A 25609-nucleotide genomic window follows, 5' to 3' on the forward strand; every position below is an offset into this window, starting at 1 on the left:
TGCTCAGTCGTGTCCGACTCTTTGCGACCCCATGAATCACAGCATGCCAGGCCTCCCTGTCCATCACCAATTCTCGGAGTTCACTCAAACTCATGTCCATCGAGTCAGTGATGCCATCCAGCCATCTCACCCTCTGTTGTCCCCTTCTCCTTCTGTCTGCAATCCCTCCCAGTGTCAGGGTCTTTTCCAATGAGTCAACTCTTTGCATGAGGTGGCCTAAGTATTGGAGTTTCAGCTTCAGCATCAGTCCTTCCAGTGAACACCCAGGACTGATCTCCTTTAGGATGGACTGGTTGGATCTCCTTGCAGGTACTTTTAGATACCATTAAAAATCTCAAAATCTTCCCAACTGATAAAAAATTAAACTGAAAAGATCATTTTCAAATTAAAATGGAGCCATATAATGGGATAACATTTTTAATATTTTGATAATTATTTTGACTGATTAAATTTACACAAGCCTGTAATCTTTGATACAGTGCTTTGAAAAATAAACAATAAGCAGCTTATTTAACTTATATGCAGAGTACATCATGAGAAACACTGGACTGGAAGAAGCACAAGCTGGAATCAAGATTGCCAGGAGAAATATCAGTAACCTCAGATATGCAGATGACACCCCCCTTATGGCAGAAAGTGAAGAGGAATTAAAAAGCCTCTTGATGGAAGTGAAAGAGGAGAGAGAAAAACTCGGTTTAAAGCTCAACATTCAGAAAACGAAGATCATGGCATCTGGTCCCATCATTTCATGGGAAATAGATGGGGAAACAGTGCAAACAGTGTCAGACTTTATTTTGGGGGGCTCCAAAATCACTGCAGATGGTGACTGCAACCATGAAATTAAAAGACGCTTACTCCTTGGAAGGAAAATTATGACCAACCTAGATAGCATATTAAAAAGTAGAGACATTACTTTGCCAACAAAGGCTATGGTTTTTCCAGTGGTCATGTATGGATGTGAGAGTTGGACTGTGAAGAAAGCTGAGTGCCGAAGAACTGATGCTTTTGAACTGTGGTGTTGGAGAAGACTCTTGAGAGTCCCTTGGACTGCAAGGAAATCCAACCAGTCCATTCTAAAGGAGATCAGTCCTGGGTGTTCATTGGAAGGACTGATGCTGAAGCTGAAACTCTAATACTTTGGCCACCTCATGCAAAGAGTTGACTCATTGGAAAAGACCCTGTTTTTTGGAGGGATTGGGGGCAGGAGGAGAAGGGGACACAAAGGATGAGATGGCTGGATGGCATCACCGACTCGATGGACATGAGTCTGGGTAAACTCCAGGAGTTGGTGATGGACAGGGAGGCTTGGTGTGCTGCGATTCATGGAGTTGCAAAGAGTCGGACATGACTGAGCGACTGAACTGAACTGAACTGAAATGAAGCAGCATTTGCGTTTGCAAAGTATGTCAGAACTAATTCAACTTGAAGCAGCTGACAGAGACTCTCACCTTGACTAAAATTTAGTCCCACTCCTTTGAGCCCTCTTTTCTACTAGGCTCAGAAGTTGGCCCCTTATTCTGTCTTTGGCTTGCCCAGCTGAATCTTAGCAAAGAATCCTGCTGTATCATCCCCTATCTTTGATACCTGATCAAGTTCCTCATACCCCATATTTAATGAATAAGTCTTTGGCCGGCTTTTAGTAAGAATTCCCCTACCCTTGATGATTTCTCTTAGTAATTTTCCTTCCACTGATCACCTCACCTTGCTCCTTGGCTGTAAGTTGCTTTCCTTATAATATTTGGAGGTAAGACCAATCTCTCTCCACTATTGCAAAAGTAAAAGTCGTGAAGTAAAGTTTTGTTTATGGGACTTCCCTGGTGGTACAGTGGATAAGAATTCGCCTGCCAATCCAGGGGACCCGGGTTCCATCCCTGGTTCGGGAAGATTCCACATGCTGAGCAACTAAGACCGTGCTCTACAACTGCTGGAGCCCGAGAGCCCTAGAGCCCACACGCTGCAACCAGAGAAAGCCTGAGCACAGCAACAAAGATGCAGAGCAACCAAAAATAAATGATTTTTAAAAAGTCTTGTTTACCATTTTATTAAGTGCCAGAACAATTTTTTCTATAACGTGAGTCACTCAAGGAAAGTAATCACACCCTTAGCCAATAATAGAAAAATAATTTACCATACAATTACAAATGAAAGCAAGAGTTCGGCAGAACATCCATATGACTGACAATGATAGAGCTTAAAGTATAAAAAGATTTCCTAATTTTTTATACAAAACTATTTTTTAAAAAAGGCTTTCCTCTCAAAATAAAGATGGTAGTGCTGAAAAAGTAGGAGCATCAAATTAACTGCCTATTCATGCCAGGATTTATGTGTCAGAATTTTTGGTAACAATGGAATAAAAATGAGAGGGAAAGCAGCTGGTGAATAATTAGTAGCCAACTCATAAATTACAAGAAAAAATAAATACAAACAGTGCTTGATACCCAAGGTCCTCTACTCGGTCAACAAATACTTATTTAAGGCTTGACACTGAGAGTGAATAAAAGAATAATACAGACTCTCTATGATTTAAGAGAAATGACATGTACAAATAAATAAAATATTATAAATAATTATAATACAAAGATGAAAGTGGTAAGTTCATCCAAGAAGAATACAAAAGAAAGTGTTATGAGAGTTCAGAGGAAGGACAGATGATTTCTCACAGGAAGGCAAGAAAACATTTCATGGAAAGCAAGCAGCATGTGACTTAAATCTTCAAGGATGACTAGCGTTTGCAGGGAGAATAAAAGGGAAAGGCATTCCTTCTGGTGTTAAGCAGCATAAGCAAAAGCCCAGAGTACGTCCATTCTGTAACCACAGAAAAGAACAGTAGAAGTTAACATTTAGGCCTGTGCTGTGGTGGACTAAACAGCGTCCCTCAAAAGTTCATTATCACCTGGAATCACAGAATGTGATCTCACTTGGAAATAGGGTCTTTGCAGGTGTAACGAATTAGGGTTCTAGAGTTAAAATCATCCTAAACTTAGACGGGGCCCTAAATCCAATGAGTGGTGTCTTTAAAAGAAGGGGAGAGGACACACACACACACACAGAAGGCTATATGAAAACAGAGGCAGAAACTAGAATTATGCTGCCACAAGTCAAGCAAAGCCTGGGTTCACAAGAAGCTGGGAGAGGCAAGGAAAGATGCTTCCCTGGGATCTTCAGAGGGAATATGGCTCTATTAACACTTTGGTTTCAGCTTCCAGAACTGTAAGAGAGTAGATTTCTGTATTTTCAGTTTATGGATTGTGTTAATTTGTTACAGCAGCCCTAGGAACTAATATAGTTTGGTTAAGAACAATTAGTAGAGGGCTGCTGTGAAATAAGTGATATTGATCCCAGTTCTTGCTAACATTTTCTCTTTGAGGACATTTCTTTAATTTCCTGAGTGACAGGAATGTCTGATGAAGAGCTCCTAAATCCTCAGAATTTTCTGGGTGACAGGAATCTTTTGTTCTGATGCCTGAAGTAACTCTCGGTAGGTTCCTGGAAAGGGGCTGGTCACTAGAAAGACCAAGCCATACAAGAAACTTGGAACTTTCAACCCCATCCCCCAACCCCCCATTCTCTGGAAAGAAGAAAAGATTTAGAAATACAGTTAATAACTGATAATGCTTATGTAACAAAGCCTGCACAAAAATCCCAAAGCACAGGGTCTGGAGAGCACTTAGACACATCTACATGCCAAGAAGGGGGCAACACAGCTCCATGTGGACAGAAGCTCCTGGGTTTGGGACCCTTCCAGATTCTGTCCTACGTATCTGTTCACCCAGCTGTTCATCTGTCTCCTTTAATACAGCTTTTATTATATAATAAATCAGTAAAGGTAAATGTTTCCTGAAGTTCTAGTAAATTACCAAACCCAAGGAGAGGGTCATGCGAAGTCTCATTTATAGGTGGTCAGTCAGAAGCACAGGTCACCATCTGGACTTGGCATCTGAAGCAGGGAGGGCAGAGGGGCAGTCTTTTGGGACCGAGACCTAAACCTGTGGGGTGGGTCTGCGCTAATCCCAGCAGACAGTGTCAGAACTGAACTGAAGTGTAGGACACGCGGTTGGTGTCCATAGAGCACTGGAGAATTGCTTGGTGTGAGGGGAAAAAATTTACGCATTTGGAGTACGAAAGTATTCAGTGAGTAGACAAAAAAAGTTTATCTTTTTCAGTTATGTACTCAAGCCTCCAGCATTCCACGTTATTACACTTTGGAAGAAAAAAAAAGCCACACTGATAATAGGCATATTCTCTTATTACCAGGCAATTGTGTTAAAAAGTGAACAGAGCACAATAAAATGCCATTACTTACAATGTGTGACTCCAGCCAGAGTTTGGTAGAAAGTGGGAGTATCACTATCATCAGTGAGGGTCACATATACACCTCCAGACAGTAGCCAACGAGAGAAGGTAAAAGCATCTTTGTTTAGAAGAAGCCAATTTCTAAACTTTTCATAGTTTACCTTTTCACCCTAAAATTAAAACAAGAAAACACAGGTTTAGTTAAACTTTAAGGTACCTTACTTGGAACTTACACAATTTAAAATTTGCATTTAATTGACGTTTACTCCCTTCTACTATCTATAAAGGAAGAATAATCTAAATATCATTATAGGCTATATATGTATTTGGAAAAAAAACTTTTCAAATGTAACTATTTCAGAACTTTTATTTGCATAAAACCTATATGCTAATTGCAAATTATTTTATCAATTCATTAAAGCAGTGAACTTCCACTAAGTCACATTTTATTTGCTAAGGTACATCTTGCAATCAGTGTAAACTGCATTTCTTTCAATACTTAATAAAAGCCATTTTTCATTTGCTTTATCCTGCTTCAACACTTCCATTGGTTAGAATTAGCACATTTTAATCAATGTGTATGGAATATGAATAATCTTTTAAATTTCATTGGCAAATTAAAAACTATCCAGGAGTCCCCTTCCAAAAGTCATCACTGAAAACGTACATTCACAAGTCAACTAAAATACAAAAAAGAAGCAAGGCGGTTTCTATTTCTTTGCTTTCTTTCCAAGTACTTGTCTTGCTAAATCTGCAGAGAAAAAAAGTTTCCGGGCTGAGAAAAAACATCATATGGCCGTGCAAGTCAATCTCTTTGACTGGAAGACAAGAGTATGGGCCAGATATTTCTATGAGAAAAAGGCAGAAGCAACCCACATAGAAATACAATGAAGAACGACACTCAGGAGCCTAGTAGCTATAATCCTGATGGAGCTATTAAGTGATACAAGTAACTTATAACCTAAAAGAGTTACGGTAGAAATAATTTCTATATTGTTAGTAGCATCCTATTAAGTACAGTAATATGCTTAGCTTCATGGTTTCAGAATATTTAACAGTACAATTCAAGCAATCAAGACAACATTGGAGGGACTTCCCTGGTGGTCCAGCAGTTAAGAATACACCTGCCAATGCAGGGGACACAGGTTGGATCCCTGGTTAGCGAACTAAGATCCCACCTGCCGAGGAGCAACTAAGCCCATGGGCCACAACTACTGAGCCTGCGTGCTGCAACTACTGAAGCCCGTGGGCCGAGAATCTGTGTTCCACCACAGCGAGAAACTGATGAAGCACAACAAAGGAGAGCCCTCACTGGAGGCAATTCAGTCCACACACAGCAATGAATACCCAGCGCAGCCAATAAACAAATAAATAAGACAACACTGGAAGTCTTAGCTTTCTAAATGGAGGACTATGGCACTCAGACTTGCTGCAGGGACATGAGGACATCGCTGCATGTTTAGAGGATCAGATCCATTTTCTTTCTCTACCCACATTTGGTCTACAAAGAGGGTTTGCAGTATAAATTCCACAAGCTGAGGCACATTTTTACACGTTAACATCTTTGACATTGGGATAAGTCTTAAAATCAATAATACCCTTTAATTGTAACTGGTAGTTTTTTTGTTCTTTATAGTAATACATAAAAGCACATCTTATTAATCAAAAGCATCTTATATCCAGTGAACATGGTGGTTTTAACGGTTTTATGAAGCTAAGATGTTATTATAAGACGCACCTTCATGTACCACTAAGAAAAAACTGCCTATGATAATAGGTGCTTCTAACAACTTCACATACAGTTAATATTTAATGTGTATTTACAATGCCCTAAGCACAATTCTAAGTATTTTTATACTCATTTAATCCTCAAGCAATAATAGGAGATACTATTATCCCCATTTTACACACGAGAAAACTGAAGCTCTGAAAGCTGTATGTTCAAGGTTATACAGTGGCAGAGAGAGAACTGAACCCAAGCAGTCCAGGCTCCAAAGCCTCTGTGCCTGAATCACACACTATATATACTGCCTGGCAACTCAGTGAAATACAAAGCGACCTCTCTAATCTGCTTGCCCATTAGGATCACTCCATATAACTGGCAGTACTAAAATCCCATCTGTCAAACATGACTTTCTATGTTCTTGAGTCATGGCTCTAAATAAGGAAGCAAAATGGAAATCTTTTATAAACTATCACAACAGCAGTCTAGAAAAAACCTTCCAGTACTATAAATGGCAATGAAAAACAAACTTCTGAAATTGATACATCTTTGAAGAGCAATATAAAGTACGAATTCCCACCATGAGAATCAACAACCAAAAAAATTCAATAAGAAAAAAATCAATGTAACTCCTATGTGGATTTCCTTCATCTCAAGTTACTGGAAACATAGTAACTCAAGAAGCAAGAGTGTGTATCACATCACATACCTTACTCAAAAATTATGTAGGTAAATACATCAAATAGTTGAATTAGGTAAAATTAGCCCATTCACAGTCTTTTTTTTCTTTAAACAACCATAAGTACCTAATGATGTAAATAGCTATATACATGAGTATCCCCAAACCTTGGCCTCTCATTTCTTTGATCTCCTCTCTTCCAAAGACCTTGTTCTTCATATAAGACTTCCCTAGCCATTTACTACCATACTCATTTCCTTAAAATTCTTTGTTCTAATGTCCCTTTCTCTTATAAGCTGTTCCTAACCATCCCATAACAAAATACCTACACCTAGATATCACCTCCCTATCACCACCTATCTCCTGTGGTCTACTTAATTTTTCTGTACAGCACTAATTATTATCTTAGTATATGTACCTGCTATTGTGCCTAAATTTTAAGAGAACTGGGTGGCTAACCAAATTAAATCCCTGTCTATAAAACAGGAATGTCTGTATAAACCTTATTAAAATGAAAAAAATATACATTCTCCCCTAAGATAAGCAAACCACTTGATATTTCTGTGAAAAATCCAATTTATCAGGCTTGCAAAGATTAGATAACTCTTTTTTTTTCCTAATAAAATTTGGCCAGCAAATTTTAGAGAGGAAAAACAAAAAACATGATCTAGTTTGTCTTAAGGTACTGAAATACTATCACAGCAACTTCCAGTCAATAAGACAACCAAAAATGCAGGAAGACAATCCTTTTAGCACCAAACATGTAGAACTGCTGAATAAAATGTAACACCATAACTACTACCAAAAACTACTTAGCCAAGCTGAAAAGCAAGAAAGGGAAATCTCCAGGTGCTATTAACACAGGGGAAACTTAAAGCCAGAGTGATGAAAAGCTAAAGCCAGAGTCCAAATAGATATTAGAACCAGATATATGCAGATGCCTGGAGTATTAATAATCAGTGCTTATATAGGTAGGAAGGTGACTAAACTAACTGAATAAAAACTCTGAATAAAACCAACAGCAGTGAAAGACTCTCATATCTGTGAAATGGAAGTGGATCAAATGGCCACAAGAAATTACACAGCACTGAGTGCTGCAGGAAAGGATCAAAAACTTGTAGAAGAGCTTTATTTTGCCACCTCTTGGGACTTCCCATGTAAGCACACCTCTGAAAAGAAATTAAAGAAAAATTTTCTCTGTTAAAAGATATACATTTTCTGTTGTTAAAGGTTTTTTACAATGAAAATATATTATTTATGAAAACAGGAAAATGACCAATTTTTAAAACCCAAATATTTCACTATGCAAACCAATTAAAAAATAAATTATAAAATGCATTTATGATAAAATAGGCATTGATGGATCACAGAGGTCACCTACAGCTCAAGGCCAATGACCTATTTCTACGTGCTCATGACGAAAAGCAATGAAGAGCACCACAACTTAAGCAATGCTCAGGTGTCTGCAGGATCGCCTGTGAGTGTGTGTGTGCGTGCTGGTGTGAGAGTGGGGGAGTATGTTTCATCTACCATAAGTAGAGATAGTTGCCTTTACAGTAGAACTGGGAATTTTCAGATTCACAAACACAGCAGCAGTGTCATGGACCTTTGAGTCTAGCACACAAATTGTTAAAAAACTTCAACCATTAAATACAAAAATGTCAAGAATATGCTGCACATAAACATCTATTCATCACAGCTAAACTCATACAACTAAGATTTAATACTCTGTCCACAGGGATGCAATGTAAATCTTTAAATGTACCTCTGAGAAACACTTCCTGAGTGTATCTGGGACTTTGCCATCCACCACATGAAGCATTCTTTCCATTTCTTCCCGTATAACATAGCTCCCGGATTCACTTGCAAAAAGACTAAAAATGTCTAGGAAAAAGAAATAATGAATTAATTTTAACATAGATTAAAAGTACCCTGGTGGATGTAGGGAGGAAAGAGAAAGGTAACAATTATTGAGTGACCGAGCATTTTATAAATATACAGTTTATCCCTTAAAAAAAAACCAACGCTAATTACAACAGCAATGTGGTATCTTTTCACATACCAAACTTGCAAAAACTGTTTAAGTGTGACAATACAAAGTGTTAGCAATAAACTAGGATAAACTGGAACTCTTATATACTGTTAATGAATATCTATTACTGTAACACCTTGGAGAGTACCTTGCCAAAATGTAAAGATGAAGATTTATGCTAGAAGTTCAGTTCCTAGGCAACTCCACCTCCACTTGTGAAAAACTCTCATACATATCAGCATGAGGTACAACATACACCGAAGCAATCTTTATAATAGCGAAATTTAGGTGGGGGGAAAAAGATAAATGTCTACCAACAAAAAAAATAGGTAACCTGAGACACACACACAATGAAATACTATAAAGCAATTAAAATAAAGGAACTAGGGTTCCAACATGGTAAATATCAATAATCTTCAGTACAAAAAGCAAACTGAAAAATCTGTATAGTATACCATTTATTTGGCTTGGCCATGATCTTTAATTTTGTAAAAAAAAAAAAAAAAAAAAAACCAAGATCTGGGACAAATATGACACAATGGTAAGAAATAATAAAGTTGGGTAGAAGTACATATTATGTTTGAAATACTGCTGTTAAGGGTTGAACTGCGTCCGCCCAAAAGATATGCTGAAATCCTAATCTCCAAGTACCTGAGAATTTGAATTTATTTGGAAACATAGGTGATAGAAAGAAGAGACATTCTATTCCTCTGAAGGCCCACTGGGTTCCTTGCCTGCCCACCCACATGCCGTGGCTGATTCTGTTAGGGGGGAATATTTGCTGGAAGGCTCTGACCATCTGTTATGGATTAAATTATATCTCCCCCCTCAAAAAAAATGTTGGAAGTCTTAACCCCAGTACTCATGAATGTGACTTTATTTGAAAAAGGGTCTCTGCAGATAAAATCAAATTAAGATGAGGTTATTAGGTTGGGTCCTAATTCAATATGACTGATTATAAGAACAGAAGACAGAAACACTGGAAAGAAACCATGAGATGAGATAGTGAGAGATTGGAGGGAAGCAACTGGCAAGTCAAGGAATACCAAGCATTGAGGGCTACCACCAGAAGTCAGGAAAAAGGAAGGATTCTTCCCTGTAGATTTCAGAGAGAACAAAACTCTCCTAATATCTTAATTTTGGACTTCTCCTGTACAATTGTGCTCATATCACACTCTAGCAAGGTAATGCTCAAATCCTTCAAGTTGGGCTTCAGCAGTACGTGAACCAAGAATTTCCAGATGTACACGCTAGGTTTAGAAAAGGCAGAGCAATCAGAGATCAAATTGCCAACATTTGCTGGATCATGGAGAAAGCAAGGGAATTCCAGAAAAATATGTACTTCTGCTTCAATGACTACACTAAAGCCTTTGACTATGTGGATCACAACTCAGCAACTAAAAAACAACACAAATTTGTTGTTCATTGTTGAATCCAACTCTTTGTGACACTGTGGACTGTAGCAAGCCAGGCTTCCCTGTCCTTTACTATCTCCTGGAGTTTACTCAAACTTAGGTTCATTGGGTCAGTGATGTTATCTAACCATCTCATCTGCCGCCCCCTTCTCCTCTTGCCCTCAATCTTCCCCAGCTTCAGGGTCTCTTCCAATGAGTTCGTTCTTCACATAAGGTAGACAAAGTATTGGAGCTGCAACTTCAGCATCAGTCCTTACGATGAACAATCAGGGCTGATTTCCTTTAGGATTGACTGGTTTGGTCTCTTGCAGTCTAAGGGACTCTCAAGAGTCTTCTCCAGCACCACAGTTCGAAAGCATCAATTCTTTGGCGCTCAGCCTTCTTTACGGTCCAACTATCACATATGTACATGACTACTGGAAACACCAGAGCTTTGACTATAAGGATTGTTGTTGGCAAAGTGATGTCTCTGCTTTTTAATACACTGTCTAGGTTTGTCGTGGACAATTGCACTCATTTCACTTGATAGCAAGGTAATGCTCAAAATCCTTCAAGCTAGGCTTCAACAATACATGAACTGAGAACTTCCAGATGTACAAGATGGATTTAGAAAAGACAGAGGAACCAGAGATCAAATTGCCAACATCCACTGGATCATAGAAAAAGCAAGAGAATTCCAGAAAAACATCTACTTCTGCTTCACTGACTATGCCAAAGCCCTTGACTGTGTGCATCACAACAAACTGTGGAAAATTCTTAAAAGAGATGGGAATACCAGACCACCTTACCTGTCTCCTGAGAAATCTGTATGCAGGTCAAGAAGCAACAGTTAGAACCAGACATGGAACAATGGATTGGTTCAAAACTGGGAAAGGAGTATGTCAAGGCTGTATGTTGTCACCCTGTTTATTTAAATTATATGCAGAGTATATCATGCGAAATGCCAGGCTGGATGAATCACAAGCTGGAACTAAGGATTGCCAGGAAAAACATCAACCACATCAGATATGTAGATGATATCACTCTAACGGCAGAAAGTGAAGAGGAACTAAAGAGCCTCTTGATGAGAGTGACAAAGGAGAGTGAAAAAGCTGATTTTTAAAACTCAACATTCAAAAAACTAAGATCATAGCATCTGGTTGCATAGCTTCATGGTAAATAGATGTGGAAACAGTGGAAACAGGGACAGACTTTATTTTCTTGGGCTCCAAAATCACTGTGGACAGTGACTGCAGTCACAAAAAAGGAAAAGACACATGCACTTTGGGAGAAAAGCCACGACGAATGACTACAACAAATACGTACGTGTGAAAAGTGTTTGGTTTTCTCCTCTTAACCTGTCTTACATCAACTTAATTATTAAATCAGCCAAACAACCTAGAAAGGAAGTTTTTTCTGCTCTTTCAGAGTACTTTATTCCTTCTTACTGTCAAGCGATATTCTATTGCTGGTTATATTACACTTTGTTTATGATAAATGCATCAGTTGATGGGCATTAGGATTGTTTCCATTTTGTAACCATTATGAATGTGCTGTTATGAACTTTTTTTTTTAATGAATATATGGTTTCAGTTTCCTTGGATATATATCTAGGAATGAAATTGAAAACTCAATGTTTAACAGTTTGAGAAACTGCCAGTTAGTTTTCCAAAGTGGCTGCATTATCTATCTTACACTTAAGTGGTATCTCATTGTAATTTTAATTTACATTTCCCAAATAACTACTTATGTTTAACATTTTTTCAAGTGCTTATTGGCTATTTGTATATCTTCTTTGAAGAAACATCAATTCAAATCCTTTGACAGTCATCAAAATTTTGAGGTAGATTATTCTGTACATAAATGTGGTATTTTAACTTTTTGAGATAATAAAAGTACTTACATTTTGCTTTCTCTTCATCTCTGCCTCTTGTAAGAAGGACAAGTCCAACTATTAAGTTATTGAAGTGTAGTCCTTTGGATGTTCCACCAAAAGAACAGTAAATCACCTAGGAGAAAATAAATGGTAAAGCCAACCTTAGACATTTCAGTTATTGAGGAATTTGAGGCTGGTAACATCACCTTTAATAAATCTTATCTCCATCTCCAAACAAGGTCCTGGTAAACTTCAACGCAAAGATGTTAAATTTCTCCCTCTTCTTCCTCCTTTATACCTTGTTATCACACTCAATCAAGAATATACTGTATCCATCCTAAAGTATATGTATCACTGGCTGACTCACTGAATTTTCTTTCTCTTGGGAGTCCTCATCAAAGTCCAAAGAGATAAGTTCTTCCCCTTCAATAGTCCCATAATGTGATAAGAATTTTGACCAGAGAACCTCCTTCAACTTCTGTTAAATGTCTACATATCATTTTGATTTGAAAAATCAACATTCTGTAAGTGGATGTTCAGAAATACAATGGTGATTATACTACAATATATAAATGCACCTAATTAACATGCTGTACACCTTAAATTTATACAATGCTGTACATTAAATATATTCAACTTTTAAGTAAAAGAAAAAGAAAATAAAGACATTTTTATACTCTTAAAATTGAATATTATAATAATCAGAAATAAAGAAGAAAAGCTATTCATAAGAAAGTGACAGTAACAGCAGTCACATAAATTCATTCACTCAACAGTTCTGTGTTGAGAGCCTAGTGTGACACTGTCATATAACAAATGTATTTTGGTCTTCTGCCAGGTTCCAAAAAAAACAACGCAAGAGCTTCTAAAATCTTTGGAATTCCCAGAGTGATACAGATGAAAGGTGGAGAAGGAAATGGCAACCCACTCCAGTATTCTTGCCTGGAGAATCCCATGGACAGAGGAGCCTGGCATGGGGTCACAAGAGCTGGACTCGACTTAGCAACTAAACCACTACCCCCACCACCACAGATGAAAGGAGCATCTTTTGTTATTGATAATAAGCCTCTTTAAACCACACCTGAATTTATGCTAATAGGGTAACCCTTGGCAGGTTAGGGTTAGCTTACAAAGCTTTAGAATGGGAGCTGGTAGTCAGAGGAACTAATGACGTGATTAGAGGGTTAGAACTTTCAGCCCCACTTTCCAGAGTCAGGGAAGGAGCAAAGGGCTGAAAATGGAGCTAACCACCAACACGCCTATGTAATGGAACTTCCAGAAGAAGCCCTAAACTATGGGTATGTTGGTGAACATATCATGGTGCAAGAAGGGTGTAACACCAAGACATGGAAGTACTGTGCACCATCTCCCTCTGAACTGTCCCCCCGCCCCCACGCTATCCGCCATCCCATGCATCTCTTTCCATCTGGCTGTTTGTGAGTTGTATCCTTTATAGTAAACTGGTAACAGTAAATAAAATGCCTTCCTGAGTTCTGCGAGCCCTTTCTAGAAAATTACTGAATCCCAGGAGGGATACATGGGAACCCCTGACTTACAGCTGATTGGTGAGAAGTAGAAGAAGTTGGGGACCTGAAACTGGCATCTTCTGAAGTGGGGGGCAGACCTGGATGTCTGCACTAACTCTGGGTAGTTAGTATCAGAAATGAATTGATTTATAGGACACGCAGCTGGTGTCCAGAGAGTTACAGAACTGATTGATGTGGGAAAAAACTCCACACATTTGGTGTTAGAAGTGCTGTGTGGTTTAAAAAAGAAAAAAAAACATGACCTAGTATCTGCCAAGAAGAATTTGTCATTAAAATACATGATTAAAGATAATTCAAGGAATAAAACTTAAAGAGTCAACATATGAAAATACATATTCATTAAATGATATTTATAAATATATTTAATAACACTATGACAGCTGATGCTAGAAACTGTGTGTCTACAGTGCCACTGATAGCATGTTCAGCAGAAACTAGCACAGGGAGATGTTTCCAAATCAGAATACACAAAACATAAAAAGAATATAACACATATACTTTGTAGAGTAGTAACTATTTCGAGTTGGCCCCTGCATAATTCGTGTCCAACTCTTTTGTGACCCCATGAACTGCAGCCCACCAGGCTCCTCTGTCCATGAGATTTCCCAGGCAAGAATACCGGAGTGGGTTTCCATTTCCTTCTCCAGGGGAGCTTCACACCCCAGGGATCGAACCTGGATCTCCAGCATTGCAGGCAAATTCTTTACTGTCTGAGTCACCAGGGAAGCCCAAGAGGAAGGTACCCTCTATCTCTAAGGGAGGGTCAGGAAAACATCACAGCCACAGACCTTTAAAGGTCCCCTACCATTTGGCAAGAGGCAGAATCAGTGAGAAAGTCTCACCCTCCAAGTTGCAGAGACGTAAGGACCGCCTAAAACTGAGACAGCAATAGGACAACAGAAAATCCCCCACCCTGGCACCCCTCACCCACCTCCACCACTGTGTTAGCAAACACTGAACAATCAATAACAGCAGTCTACCACTGCAGGAGAGGGAAGACTGTAGAGAGATCTTCTCCGAGGTACAGTACCAAAGAGAAAATAAGATCAAAAGTTAAAGGTAGAGCAGACATTACAAATCTCCCCTGGCAAACGGGCCTCTAATCTAAAAGAGGTAACCTTAGTGTGGAATTTGAAGCCTGTAGTGTGCACTGTGGGTAGTCATAACAACACACTAAAAAACCAGCTCAACTCAAGTCTAGACTGACTCAACTACTTGTGCTAAGACTCAGCCAGGCACAAACACTGTTTAGCTCAGTCTCTACTGTCCTATATAAAGCGTCTATCTTCCCACCACAAATTATAAGTCACACAAGGAAGCAGAGAAAAACCCAAAACCTCACAGACTGACAAAGGAAAAACATAGAAATAGAGTTTTATAAAGCTCTGGAATGGCTCAACAGCAAACTCAACAGGCTCAAGTTTGAGATTATCCAAACGAAACACAGAGGGGAAAATATGTGGGGATGGGAGGGGACAAAACAGGAAATCCAAAGGCTGTGAGAAAATACAAAATGATTTAACACACATGCAACTGAAATCTGAGAAGTAAAAGAGAAGGGAACAGAATAGCTGAAAAGATAAAGGTTGAGAATTTTCCAAAACTAATAGACACAAAACCTCAGATATAAGTTGTTCAGAGAACAGGTAGGACAATCACTTTTAACTCCCCAAAACCAGCTAATCGTATCCAAACTATTCAAAGCAAAAGGTAAAAAGAAAACCTTTAAGGTAGCCAGAGGAAAAAAAATGCATTACATTGAGAAAAACATTTCTCATCAAAAACTACATAAACCAGACAACAGTGGAATGACAATTTTAAAGCAATTAAAGAAAAGAAAAGAAAAAAAACCCTGAGAATCCTATTCCCAATGAAAATACCTTTTAAAAAGAAAAAGTAGACTTTTTCAGGAAAATAAAAACAGAGAACCAAATGTATACTACATAAAAGGGTAAAAGAAAGCACTTCAGGCTGAAGGAAATAAGATATCAAACAAAATAACTGTATCAACACAAAGAAAAAAAGAGTAGGAAATCGAATAAATCAAATATGAAATTTCCTTATTTTTCACTGGTCTAAAAGATAATTGGCTGGCTAATGGAATAAAGAAAGTGAAAGTTGCTCAGTCGTGTCCGACTCTTTGCCACCCCTCGGACTATAAAGTCTATGGAATTCTCCAGGCCAGAATACTGGAGTGGGTAGCTGTTCCCTTCTCCAGGGCATCTTCCCAACCCAGGGATCGAACCCAGGTCTCCTTCATTGCAGATAGATTCTTTACCATCTGGGCCACCAGGGAAGCCCAAGAATACTCAGGTGGGTAGCCTATCCTTTCTCCAGCGGATCTTCCTGACCCAGGAATCGAATCTGAGTCTCCTGCATCGCAGGTGATTCCTTATCAGCTGAGCTACTAGGGAAGGAATATACAGTAAAATTCTAATGTGTTTATAGCATATGTAAAACACATGACAATAGAACATGGGACAGATGAATTGGAAGTTTACTACTGTATTCTAAAATGTTATTCCATGTTGTAGCTCAGTCTTCACAATGCCAGTGAGAAATTAATCACAGCACATAGTGTTTAACCCAACATCAACTCCATTAATAAATTTATAAAAACAATAGCTAATACTTTTAAATTATATATTATTGTGTTAGTTGCTCAGTCATGTCTGACTCTCTGTGACCCCATGGACTATAGCCCCCAAGGCTCTCCTGTCCATGGGATTCTCCAGGCAATAATACTGGAGTGGGTTGCCATTCCTTTCTCCAAGGGATCTTCCTGACCCAGGGATCAAACCCGGTCTCCCCACTGTAGGCAGATTCCTTACCACTTGAGCCACCAGTGAAGTCTAGTATTAATCCAAGTGCTTTGCTTCACCAGTATTAAACCTCAAGATAATTCCATGGGGAAGATATTACTGCTGTCCCTATTTTATGGCTGAGAAAAACTAGAGCCCAAGGAGACTGAAATAACCTTTCCCAAGTCATACATCAATGAAGCAGCAGGATCAAGATTGAAACTGAGGTTCCTAACACTGAACTCTTAACTCTTTCACTGTTCCACAGCACAGTTACACATATTCTTTAGCATGTAAAATGAAAAACATCACCAGCAAGATGTATACCATTTTGGTCAAATATACTGAAGATTAAACAAAAGAAATTTCAAAGTATTCACAAACCCAATCTACAGACACTATGTTTTTGGCATCCCTTTCTTTCCACTTTTTGGCATCCCTTTCTTTCCACTTTAACTTGATAATGTGGTCACTTCATTGGTTTTCATACAAAGAGAGCAAAGTCATAAAAGTAAACTTAACCAACAAAGTCTGAGTAAGATATGATTTTTCAGTTTTGCAAGTATCTGTAAATTGTAGATTTTGTTTTGAATACATCTGGTTGGAATGAATATAGTGGTCCCTCATGCCCAAAACATAAGAACAGCAATAACTTTCTAAAACCACAAAGTTCAAAAGTTCATCTAACAGATGATGAAATCAGGCCCAAGAAAATTACCACATCCCCTGATCTAAGATGAATGTATTTTCCACCTTTTATTAATGTTCCAGAAATCATTATGCATCTAACATTAAATGTGTAATATCTTTCTTTCACTCTGCAGAAGTTATTTTTATATCAACACTCACCAAATAACTGACAATACTTTAACATTAATGAAATATTAAGTGCCATGCTCATTACACTGTTCTTAGGATCCACTGAAAGAGGCTATACAGGATAAGCAAGGATATTTTGTTGCCACTTTTTAAAAGGCACGTGTTAACTTATTACTATAGTCTGTTATAAAAACTTTATTTTAAAATCCCTCTAATAATTTTCTGTAGCTATTAGAAATGAAGAAGAATAAAAAACATATTTCCTTAAACATTTGGTAGCCATTAACATCTGGATTGAGACTTTGGCATACTGTTACACTAATGTGTAAAATTGATGCTTATGGTAATGATCTCACTAGCCTCTTTTCAGACAGTGATATCATCCAGTAAATAATATGATTAGTTGAGAAGACTGGGGAATTAGTCTGCATTTTAAAAGAGAAAGACTTATACTATAATATACAAAGAACCTAACCCTCTCCATATAGTTAGAAGGTTAAAAAGGCAGATGTACGTAGGTGTACAGTGTAAAGGAAAGACCGTGTCACATTTCAACTGACGTTCTACGATCCTCGTCCTTCTCCTTTTAGCATCTTTTGGACATAAAGTACAAGGATATGCCACTGTTCCTAGGGGACAGCAGTAAGGGATGCAATTCCTGAGTTGAAGCCAGGCTTTACTAATTTACCAGCTACGTAATCTTGGGCAAATCACTTAACTACCTGAGCCTTAGTTCCAGTCCTCTGAGGCTTGGTGTCACATGTCTTCTCATTCTAGAACCCAGGTGGAAGAGCAGCCCCTGTGTGAGAAAGGCTGCTCTTAGGGCAGAAGGCAGACTGCAGCCTGACTCCATTCTGTTTATCAGTAAGAATTAACTCAGCATTGATGAGCTCATGGCTTTGCCCTTGAATACAACTTTTCCTGAGTAAACACTATTACATTTTTTAAACGATTTTGATTCACAGTCAAAAGAACCAAATTAATATCTTCAAATTTTCATTCATTTTATATAATTTTCAAGAGAATCACTTTTCCACTAAAATTTTTAATAGATATTTGATTGTCAGCTGGTTTTTGTTCATATCAAAAGTTTCTGAACTGTCAAATCTAGTCTTCTTACATCAAATTTAGCTGATCTAAATTTGTTAATGAAAAATTGATTTTTCTAGAAATGTCTAAACAACAACAAACTCTTAACTGTGTGCTTGAATAAAAACAAAAACAACCTGCAGTGCTCACTTCAGCAGCACATATACTAAAACTGGAATGATATAGAGGAGATTAGAATGGCCCCTTAGCAAGGATGACATGCAGATAGATTTATGATGGGTTTCATACTATGGTATCACTTGTAAGTGGAATTTAAAATATGACACAAGAAATTCCCTGACAGCCCAGAGATTAGGACTCTGTGCTTTCAATGCTGAGGACCCAGGTTCAGTCCTTGGTTGAGGAACTAAGATCCCACAAGCTGCACAGTGTGGCCAAAGAACAGATTTTAAAAAATAAAAAACACGGCACAAATGGACTTATTTATGAAACAAACAGACTCACAGAAACAGGAAACAGACTCGTGGTTGTCAACGGTGGGAAGGGAGAAGGGATGGATTGGCAGTTCTGAACTAGCAGATGCAAGCTATTATATACATAGAATGGATAAACAACAAAGTCTTACTGTACAGCACAGGGAACTATATTCAATGTCCTGTAAAAGAATATAAAATAGTGTGTGTGTATAGAATCACTGCGCTATACACCAAAAACTAACACAACATTGTAAATCAACCATATTTCCATTACAAAAATATTTTTAAAATAAGTAGCTAAATAAAATTTAAAAACTTATTATAGTTTATTCTTAATTTGATATGAAAATATTGTCTCTCTTCACAAGATATTTTTAAAATATAACGCATAATATCATTATCAAAACTAAAAAAATCCCTCTCTTCCCAAATTCCTATGTTGAAACCCAGTAATGGGCCTTTCAGGAGGTGATGAGGTAATGAGGGTGAAGCACTTATAAATGGGACAGGTGGTCTTTTTTTGAAAATTTATTTTTGGTTGCCCTGGGTCTTCATTGATGAGCAGGTTTTCTCTTGTTCCAGCGAACAGAGGCTACTCTCCAGTTGCAGTGCACGGCTTCTCGTGGTGGTGGCCTCTCCTGTTGCAGAGCATGGGCTCTGGTCTGCATGAGCTTTGGTAGCTGCAGCATGTGGGCGCAGTAGCTGCGGTACTCAGGGGGCTCAGTACTCTCATAAATGGGAGACCTAGGAAAGCTCCTTTACCTCTTTAGCCACAGGAGGACACAGCAAAAAGACGGCCATCTATGACCAGGAAGTGGGCCCTCACCAGAGACCGAATCTGCAGGCACCATAATCCTGAAATTCTCAGCCTCCACAACTATGGGAAATAAAATTCTGTTTATAAGCTACCCAGAACATGGTATCATTACAGCAGCCTAAAAATGGACTGAGACAAATACTACAAAAATTCCTTAGTAGCATCAAATATCTAGTTAGTATTCAAATTTCTCCAACTATCTCATTTTTTTTTTCAACTTAAGATCTAAAATATATAATTGATTGCTAGTCTCTTAACTCTCTGGATCTGTAGGTTTTCTTTCTCCCTCTCTTTTTCAACACAATTTATTTGCTGAAGAAACAAAGACATTTGTCCTGGGGAGTTTTCCAAGGTCTACATTTTGACAATGTAGACCTTGGGAACAGGTCTTGGGACAGACCTATATTGTCTGTCCTCTGTATTTCCTGTAAATAGGTAGTTAGACCCAGAAAACTGATCACGTTTAAATTATATTTTTTGGCAAGAACCATCTCCCAGTTGGTGCTATTGTATTTTCATCAGGAGGCACATAATGACTGCTTATCTCTCTTTTTGGTTACCCTGAGATGCACTTCTTTTCCTTCATTAACCAGTTTTTAAAATATGAGTTGGTTTCCCAGCATTTTTCAGAGGTATCTGTGCAGAAAAAAGAAAATATAGACTACTTGAGACGGTTATCCTTAAATCCGCTTTTAAGTTTGGCCCTTGACTGGTATCTGTGAACGTGGATTTTGGGGAGACTTCCTGAATCTAACTGTTCCCTAAATGTTAAATGCGGTTAACTGCTTAAACTGTTTATGAAAACAATGTGGTTTATGCTCAACATCTGCTTTCTTTTGGAAGTTTGGAATTTTGGCCTGTGATAAGTTAGAAGGTGTCCAGGTGACCAGCTTCAGTAAAAGCCCTAAGCAATGCGTGTCTCTCTAAAGAGCGTCCCTGATGGTAACATTTCACACCTGTTGTCACAACTTACCACTAGAGAAACTAAGTATATCCCCTCCGGAAGAGGAATGGAAGAAGCTTACACCTGGTCTCCTCCAGATTTTGCCCCATATTCCTTTTCTCTTTACTAATTTTGCTTTGTATCCTTTTGTGATAATGAATCAGAATAGTTGAGTATGACTATGCTCAGTCCTAGGAGCCCTTCCTGTGAATCATGAATCTGGGAGTGGTCTTCGAAACCTGTATCCAAAAGGGGTATATTTTTTTTCTTTTGCACTTTTTATTTTGTTGGGGTATAGCTGATTAACAATGTTGTGACAATTTCAGATGAACAGCAGAAGAACTCAGCCACACATATACACATCTCCATTCTCCCTCAATCCCCTTAAAAGGGGTAGTTTTTAAAATATATTTGATATGTTTCAATCTCCTTACATTCATAGTTTAGCCATGATCAATTTCCCTATCCCTTTGTAGAGGCAGACTGTTCTTCAAATTGGCTCCTGAATCCATTTTTTATGACTCTAAGTACTGTCTGACACTTTGCTTCCTTTCTGGTACAACAAGATATTCTAAGCTCACTTTATAAATTTCCTGACCCAAACCTAGAATCATATTTTCTCAAGCAGCCTGGTTCTTTAAAGTGGGAAGTTCTATTTAGAGATCACAATCACGATACTAAGGGTGCTTGCTGCTTGGGTATTATTGACTGTTTCTCAAACTTTTCAGTGGACACATCTAGGAAAGTAAAACCCAGAAGAATGTATACTAATACTCCCACATATATACAATTTTTTCCATTTCATCTCCAACTAAGTTAATCACTGCATTTGACAAAGATTAAATGTTTCATATTAACAATGTTTCAATGTTCCTTTCTAGAGGACATTATTGAACTAAGGTAACAGAGAAGTAGGATAACAAGAAAATAATTCTAAATGATAACTTCCAAAGGGAATCTAGGGATTTCCCTGGTCGTCCAGTGGCTAAGCGGAGAAGGCAATGGCACCCCACTCCAGTACTCTTGCCTGGAAAATCCCATGGACAGAGGAGCCTGGTGGGCTACAGTCCATGGGGTCTCGAAGAGTCAGACACGACTGAGCGACTTCACTTTCACTTTTCACTCTCATGCATTGGAGAAGGAAATGGCAACCCACTCCAGTGTTCTTGCCTCGAGAATCCCAGGGACGGGGGAGCCTGGTGGGCTGCCGTCTATGGGGTCGCACAGAGTCAGACACAGCTGAAGCGACTTAGCAGCAGCAGCAGCCAGTGGCTAAGATTCGGGTGCTCCCAATGCAGGCGGCCCGAGTCGATCCCTGGTTAGGGAACTAGATCCCATATGCCACAACTAAGGGTTCGCATGCCACAAATAAAGATCCCGAATGCTGCAATTAAAAGAAAACAAATGCTGCAATGAAGATGGAAGAGCCCGTGTGCCGCAACTAAAATCTGGCACAGCCAAATAAATAAAAACTTTCTTTTTTATGCTCTGAGAACATAAAGCATGAGAATACTGGACCTAGATATTTGTAAAAGAGAATTCTGATGCTCTCACAAATACAGTTTCCCTTTCCTTGGGGACATAAGGCATGGAGACATTTCCCCCATGCTTCTTGCAGATGAACAGGGCTATATATCAACTTCTGGCTAAAAGGTTATATAGAGAAATGACACCACTTTTGGGCCAGGCACCTAATTGCATGAGTAACCGAGCATGCCCTCCATTACTCCAGTACTGATTTACAGAGCTCTTTCTGATGTGTTAAGTGCCAAAGATTTGACATTGCCAAGCAAAGCCACTAATTCAAAAAGATACACGTATCCTAATGTTCATAGCATTATTTACAACAGCCAAGATATGGAAGCAACCTAAGTATTCATTAACAGATGAATGGATAAAGATGTGGGGTGTGTGTATATACCTACATATACACAATGGAATGCTACTCAGCCATAAAATAGAATGAAATTTTGCAATCTGCTACAACACGGATGGACATGAATGAGTGACTAACCATGAACGCATGCCAGGAAGATCTCACACGCCACGGGGCAACTAAACCCAGTGCCACAACTACTGAGATTGCGCTCTGGAGTCCAAGAGCCACTGCCAGTGAGCCCGTGTGTCAAAATCACTGAGGCCTGCACGCCCATGCTCTGCAACAAGAGAAGCCATGGCAATGAGAAAACCAAGCACCGCAACAAAGAGTAGCATCTGCTCTCAGGCAACCAGAGAAAAGCCTGTACAGCAACAAAGACCCAAAGCAGCTATTAAAAAAAAAAAAACACAGTTGCATATTCAAAAAACAAAATGCTTCAGTCTGCTTTATTTCTTTCTTTATGCTTCTGCTAGATCTTAAAGATTGCAATAAATCTTTTAGTGCTTCATACATTACAGACAACAAATATTTTCTGAATTATTGAGTGCACTTAAGAAAATAGACATTTCACCCCACTATGCAGGTCTGTTGGCAGCTAGAGTCAGTCCCATTGTGCCAACCTACTTTCCATTAAAATGCTACAGCTATAAGAAATTAGGAGTAGATTCATGGGACATACTAACAATTAAAATACATAAGATCCTAGACAATTTTGAAGTTCCTAAAGTCCATTCCCTTCTTCTGAATGTGAACTCATTTCAGTGTTGAAACCAGACATAGCTGTAGTCTAAGATTTCTATCTTCTTGTATGCTCAGTTGTGTCGGACTCCTTTGAACCCTATGGACTGTAGCCCACCAGGCTCTTCTATCCATAGGATTTTCCAGGCAAGAATGCTGGAGTCAGTTGCATTACCTTCAGGGCATCTTCCCAACCCAAGGCTCAAACCCACATCTCCTGCATCTCCTACATTGCAGGTGGATTCTTTACCACCTAAGCCATCGGGGAAGCCTTGTATTACTTATAACCCATTATTTCAGGAAACTTAAGTGATTCTCTGGCTGCTTAGGATCAAAAGAACTAATGACATATATCCTTCTGTTTATACTGTCTTAAAGGAAAGCTGAAATTACACAAAGTATAGTCACTTGGGAGTTTTAAAAGACTAGCAATTTTTCACTTTGTATGTTTTGCTAATTATCTGTCTCTCCTGAGAAAAATGTAAGTTATATAAGAGGCAGGGATTCTATGTGACTATTTACTGCTATTCAGCACTCACTATATAACGGCAACCCACTCCAGTGTTCTTGCCTGAAGAATCTCAGGGACAGGGGAGCCTGGTGGGCTGCCGTCTATAGGGTCACACAGAGTTGGACACGACTGAAGTGACTTAGCAGCAGCAGCATTCCTCTTTATATGAATGACATTAGAAAAACACATTTTCAAAGATAATTATAATAGATCTTTTTTTTCTCCTTAAGTAGGTCCTTTTAGATCAAATTTATACAGATACCACTTGTTTTTACTTCAAATGATTTTGAATCTTATACAGAAATCTTAGCAAAATCAATTTTAGACTTGAATTAATCTTATGCTTCAGATTCTCCTGCAATGATAAGATGAATGTTTAATTTGGAAAAATAAACAAACAGTCTATAGCACTGGCAAAAGGTCAACTTGACATATTCTTTGTTTTACCAATAATATAAGAAGCAACTATTTTCAAGTGAATGAAACAATCTTCTAATAATAACTGAATATATCAATTCTTATATTTTTCTACACCTATTTTGAAAAAGGATTCAATTCAAATCTCTATAAAAGTGAATTTTTATGAGAATTCCCTTAAGGTCCAGTGGTTAGGACTCCAAGATTCCACTGGAGGGGGCCCGGGTTTGATCTGTGGTGGGGAACTAAGATCCAGCAAGCAGCACTGTGTGACCAAAAAAAATTGCTTCACTTTTTAAGCTTGCTCAAATTCATGTCCATCAAGTTGGTGATGCCATCCAACCATCATCCTCTGTCATTCCCTCCAGAGGACATACAATGAAGACTGAGTGCAGCCAAAAAGAAGAAAAAAAGCTGTAAAGTAAAATTTTAAAAAATATACCTTTCCCTTTAAGAGATCACATAAGAAGTAGACCAATTTCTTCATATGCCCAGCTATAAAGCTAGCCTAGAAGTTATAAAAAGTTAATTACAGTCCACGTTATGACAAAGATCATGTTCCCGAAAATTAAAATGGTACAGTGATTAAATTAACTAATAATAATTAAGATGAACATGCTGACTTTATTTAGGAAAGTTTATGACAAGGTCTCATATCAATAACAACATATTTTAGATAATAAATTGTGGACTGAATAATTAGAGTTAGGGTCATGCAAATCTCATTGAAACTCAAATATAAAAGAGTGTTGATTAAAAATTCTACATCTTTTTTGGAAAAAATAGGTCTAAAGAAGTGCCAACCTGCCAACTATTAAACACTTTTTGTTGGAGATGACTCTTGAGAGTCCCTTGAACTGCAAGGTGATCAAACCAGTCAATCTTAAAGGAAATCAAGCCTGAATATTCACTGGAAGGACTGATGATAAAGCTGAAGCTCCAATATTGTGGCCACCTGATGCGAAGAGCCGATTCACTGGAAAAGACCCTGATGCTGGAAAAGCCTGAAGGCAAAATGAAAAGTGGGCAGCAGAGGATGAGATGGTTAGATAGCAATACTGACTCAATGGACATGAATTTGAGCAAACTCTGGGAGATGGTGAAGAACAGGGGAGCCTGGTGAGCTGTAGTCCTTGGGATCGCAAAGAGCTGGACATGACTTAGCAACTGAAGAACAACAAATCAGTGATTTGGATTATGACATAGAAGGCATGTGTATTAATTTCATAAAAGACAAAAGCTGGGAGGAATGACTAATAAAACAGGCAATAGAATATAGAATTAACTTCATCTTAGGCAGGAACACAAGGCTAAATGCAGCAAGATTAAATGTAATGTGCTCAGAATTTTTTAAAAAGTCAGAATTATATGTGAGGATAGAAGAATAAGATCAAGCTTGGAAATTTTAGCCAACAAAGCTATGACCTTTTTGCTTAAGCTAATACAATTTAATGCTACATGCTGCTGCTGCTGCTAAGTCGCTTCAGTCGTGTCCGACTCTGTGCGACCCCATAGACGGCAGCCCACCAGGCTCCCCCGTCCCTGTCCCTGGGATTCTCGAGGAAAAGAACACTGGAGTGGGTTGCCATTTCCTTCTCCAACGCATGAAAGTGA

At 38.5% G+C, this 25609-nt stretch overlaps 1 protein-coding gene and 1 non-coding gene across 2 annotated transcripts in view; one reads left to right on the top strand and one right to left on the bottom strand.

Annotated features, from left to right (window-relative positions):
• The window catches only part of USP32 (ubiquitin specific peptidase 32), a 212666-nt gene that overhangs the window by 91431 nt on the left and 95626 nt on the right, over positions 1-25609 (bottom strand). Inside the window, exons 3-5 of the mRNA XM_005892310.3 lie at positions 12025-12130; positions 8461-8579; positions 4304-4463 (exon numbers count right to left, since the gene is read on the bottom strand). Of these exons, the coding sequence (XP_005892372.1) occupies positions 4304-4463; positions 8461-8579; positions 12025-12130 (385 nt within the window). The remainder of the gene's footprint in view (positions 1-4303; positions 4464-8460; positions 8580-12024; positions 12131-25609) is intronic.
• LOC138983978 (U6 spliceosomal RNA) lies at positions 18396-18497 on the top strand. The gene has a single exon (XR_011461341.1). It is a non-coding gene; the product is annotated as a U6 spliceosomal RNA (small nuclear RNA).

Source organism: Bos mutus, chromosome 19 (genome assembly GCF_027580195.1).
Source record: "Bos mutus isolate GX-2022 chromosome 19, NWIPB_WYAK_1.1, whole genome shotgun sequence".
NCBI classification, from domain to species: domain Eukaryota; kingdom Metazoa; phylum Chordata; class Mammalia; order Artiodactyla; family Bovidae; genus Bos; species Bos mutus.